Source organism: Scylla paramamosain, chromosome 39 (genome assembly GCF_035594125.1).
Source record: "Scylla paramamosain isolate STU-SP2022 chromosome 39, ASM3559412v1, whole genome shotgun sequence".
NCBI lineage: Eukaryota > Metazoa > Arthropoda > Malacostraca > Decapoda > Portunidae > Scylla > Scylla paramamosain.
The window spans coordinates 15366999-15370434 of NC_087189.1; the positions used below are offsets into that span (position 1 = coordinate 15366999).

At 46.2% G+C, this 3436-nt stretch overlaps 1 protein-coding gene across 1 annotated transcript in view; it reads left to right on the forward strand.

Moving 5' to 3' along the window:
- The window catches only part of LOC135092330 (trichohyalin-like), a 1920-nt gene extending 254 nt beyond the window's left edge, over positions 1-1666 (forward strand). The window contains exon 1 of the mRNA XM_063990782.1: positions 1-1666. This exon is cut by the window's left edge and continues 254 nt beyond it. Coding sequence (XP_063846852.1) covers positions 1-1666 — 1666 coding nt within the window.
- The last annotated feature ends 1770 nt before the right edge of the window (positions 1667-3436 follow it).

Consider the following 3436-nt stretch of genomic DNA (forward strand, 5'->3'; position numbering starts at 1 on the left):
GCGGATGAGGATGGAATATTTGTATCCGATTATAGACCCCAACAAGAAGAGGAAGAAGCAGGACATGGAGGGCGATGAAAACCAGAACAAGAAGACCAAGAAAGACACGGAAGACCACGAGAAGCAGTACAAGAACACGAAGAAGGACACAGACGACCACGAGAAGCAGGACAGGAAGACGAAGAGGGGCACAGAGGACCACAAGAACCAAGACAAGAAGAGGAAGAAGGACACGAAGGATCACGAGAAGCAGGAAGAGAAAAGCAAGGACAAGGAAGATCACGAGAACCAACACAAAAACACCAAGGGAGAAGGCAGGAAAAACCGAAGGAAAGGGTGGAATATGGAGTGCTGTAAACGGATTAAGGACTGCATCAAGAAATGGAACAAGAAGGATAATGAAGACTACGAGGAACAGGCCAAAAAGAGCAGCACGGAGAAACGTGAGAGCCAGGCCAAGAAGAGGAAAGGTAAGAGTATTGAAGACCATGATAGCCAGGCCAAGAAGAGAAAGGGGCAGGGCAAAGAGGACCATGACACCCAGGTCACGAAGAAGTTGCACGACAAGGAGGAACATGACAGTCAGGCCAAGAAAAGAAAGAGGCAGGACAAGGAGGAAGATGACACCCAGGCCAAGAAAGTGAAGAGGCAGGACAAGGAGAAACATGACACACAGGCCAAGAAAAGGAAGAGGCAGGACAAGGAGGAACATGAAACCCAGGCGAAAAAGGGGAAGGGGGAAGAGAAAGAGCCAAAGAAGAGGAGGCCGCTGGAGAATTATAAGCGTATCCTTGATCACCTCAGGAAGAGGGGAGGGCGGGACAGCAGCAACGTGCTGAAGCTGAAGGTGGAGGCCGAAAGAGTCAAAAAGAAGAGGAGTGTGAGCGAGTACTGCCGTGTTCATCTTGAGGAAGGACACATGACGGATGCGACCGTGCGCGGCCATCCATGTCTTGTCTTTTTTGACACCGGCGCCTCAGCCAGCATCATGTTCCTGTCACTGGCTAAGAGAGCGGGCCTCCTCACGGGCCGCGAGAAGACAGAAAAAATACTCTTCTCTACCTGGAATGGCATCCTGTTGCTGGACGTGATCATGCTCGACGAGGTACTGTTGGTGCTGAAGGACGGCCTTGCGGTCAATACGCCCATGTTGGTGTTTCCAAAGGAGGCGGAGATCACCTCTCGCAACGACGTGATAGTGCTGTCCATGAGCCGCCTGCAGGAGGCTGAGATGCGGCAGGACTTCCATCACGACGGTAGCAGCACCCTGTTCCTGCGTCACCCGGAACGTCTGCGGCGGAGACCTCAGCCAGGGCGCGAAGGGAAAGTGTTCGCGTTTGCCGCACAAGCACAAGGCGTCGAGGAGCCGCTGATGGTGCTGCTGGACACATGCTCTACTATACCATTCTCTATCACCAAGATCGGCCGGTACAACGTGCGGTGCAGGACAGGAAGCGAGACTGCGCTGCCGACACGAGTCATTCTGCAGTTTGGCAGCGGCACACTCACAGTGCAGATGAACACCAACCAGGGGGTTAGCGACTTCGACTTTGTGTTTGGACGACCGCTGCTCTGTAAATTACGAGCAGCAATACATTATGTTGATTCGACCATGACGTTGAAGCTCAACAGAAAACAATTCTGCCTCGACGTCTTCCCTCACTGAGCGAGCCGCGCTCCCGCTTCCCCTCTCCCCTCTTTTTTCTTTTTTTTTTTTTTTACTTATTTTATTTTATTTTTTTATTTATTTTTTTTATGTATCATGGAGATCAGCAGAAGGAAAAAAAATATTAAAAAGCCTGCACAAATGTAGCTCACAAAAAGAAAATAGGAGTAGTGACCTGGGTACAGAAATAATGTGGATTAAGGACATTAGACAAAGTGTTCCGGATTAAGGATGTTAAATGAAGAAAATAGTCTGGATTAAGGATAGTGGATTAAGAAAATATTATTATTATTATTATTATTGTGAAGAATTTCACAATAATAATAGTACATTAACGGAAAAGTCTGGATTAAGGATAATGGATTAGGAAAATAGTTAGAATTAAGGATAGTTGATTAGAACAAAACTCAGAATTAAAGATACTGGATTAAAAAAATAGTCGGAATGAAGGCTAGTGGACTAAGAAAAATAGTATCGATTAAGGATACTGAATTAAGAAAATAGCCGAAATTAAAGATAGTACATTAAGAAAATACTCTGGATTAAGAGTAGAGGATTAAAAATACTCGAGATTAACGAAAGAGGATTAAAAACAGTCTGGATTAACGATAATGGATTAAGAAAGTAGTCTCCATTAACACTTAAACTGCGGACAAAAAATAAACATCATGCACGGCGAAAATCTAAATGCAGAAGTAAATAATGAATGAGGAGATTGTGATGTGAAATACTACAGCACATGGAAGTGGTACAGAAAATATTAGGGCAACACAAGGAACTCAAAAAGCGCGCCAAAATTTCATTTGCCGGGTAGAATGATGACGACAGGAGAAAGCTCTCGCTCACTCTCGCTCTGGCTCCGGCTGTCGCTCTCTCTTCTCCTCTCTCCTTTCAGTTCCTTTCTCTTCTCTCATCTCTCCTCTCCTCTCCTCTCTTCTCTCCTCTCCTGTCCTCTCCTCTCTCCCTCTCCTCTCTTCTCCTCCCACCTCTCCTCTCCTCTCCTCTCCTTTCTCCTCTCCTCTCCTCTCCTCTCCTTTACTCTCTCCTCTTCTCTCCTCTCCACTTTTCTCTCCTCTCCTCTCCTCTCTTCTCTCCTCTCCTCTCTCCTCTTCTCTCCTTTCTCCTCTCTTCTCCTCTCCTCTCCCTTCTTTTCTCCTCTCCTCTTCTCTCCTCTCCTCTCTCCTCTCCTTTCTCCTCTCCTCTTTCCTCTTTTCTCCTCTCCTCTTTCCTCTTTTCTCCTCTCCTCTCTCTTTTTTTCTCTTCTCCTCTGCTCTCTTCTTTTCTTTTCTCTCCTCTTTTCTCTCCTCTTCTTTTTTCTCTCATTTCTTCTCTTATCTTTTCTCCTCTCTTCTTCTCTCTCCTTTCCTCTTCTCTCTCCTCTCGTATCTCCTCTCCTCTTTTCTCCCTTTCCTTTTATCTTATCTCCTCTCCTCTCCCTCTCCTCTCATATCCTCTTTCCTCTCCTGTTTTCTCTCTCTTCTCTTCTCTTCTCTTCTCTTTACTTCTCTCCTCTCCTCTCCTCTCCTCTTCTCTTTTCTTCTTTCCTCTTCTCTTCTCTTCTCTCCTCATAAACCTCTCTTAACTTTTCTCCTCTTCACTCCTCTTATCTTCTCTTCCCCTTCCTTGCCTTCATATTAAATGACATTTTCTCTCTCTTCTCTTCTCTTCTCTCCCCTTCTCTCATCTCCTCTCTTCTCCTGTCCTCTCCTCCCTCTCTCCTCTCCTTTCTCCTCTCTTCTCCTCTCCTCTCTTTTCCTCTCCTCTCCTCTC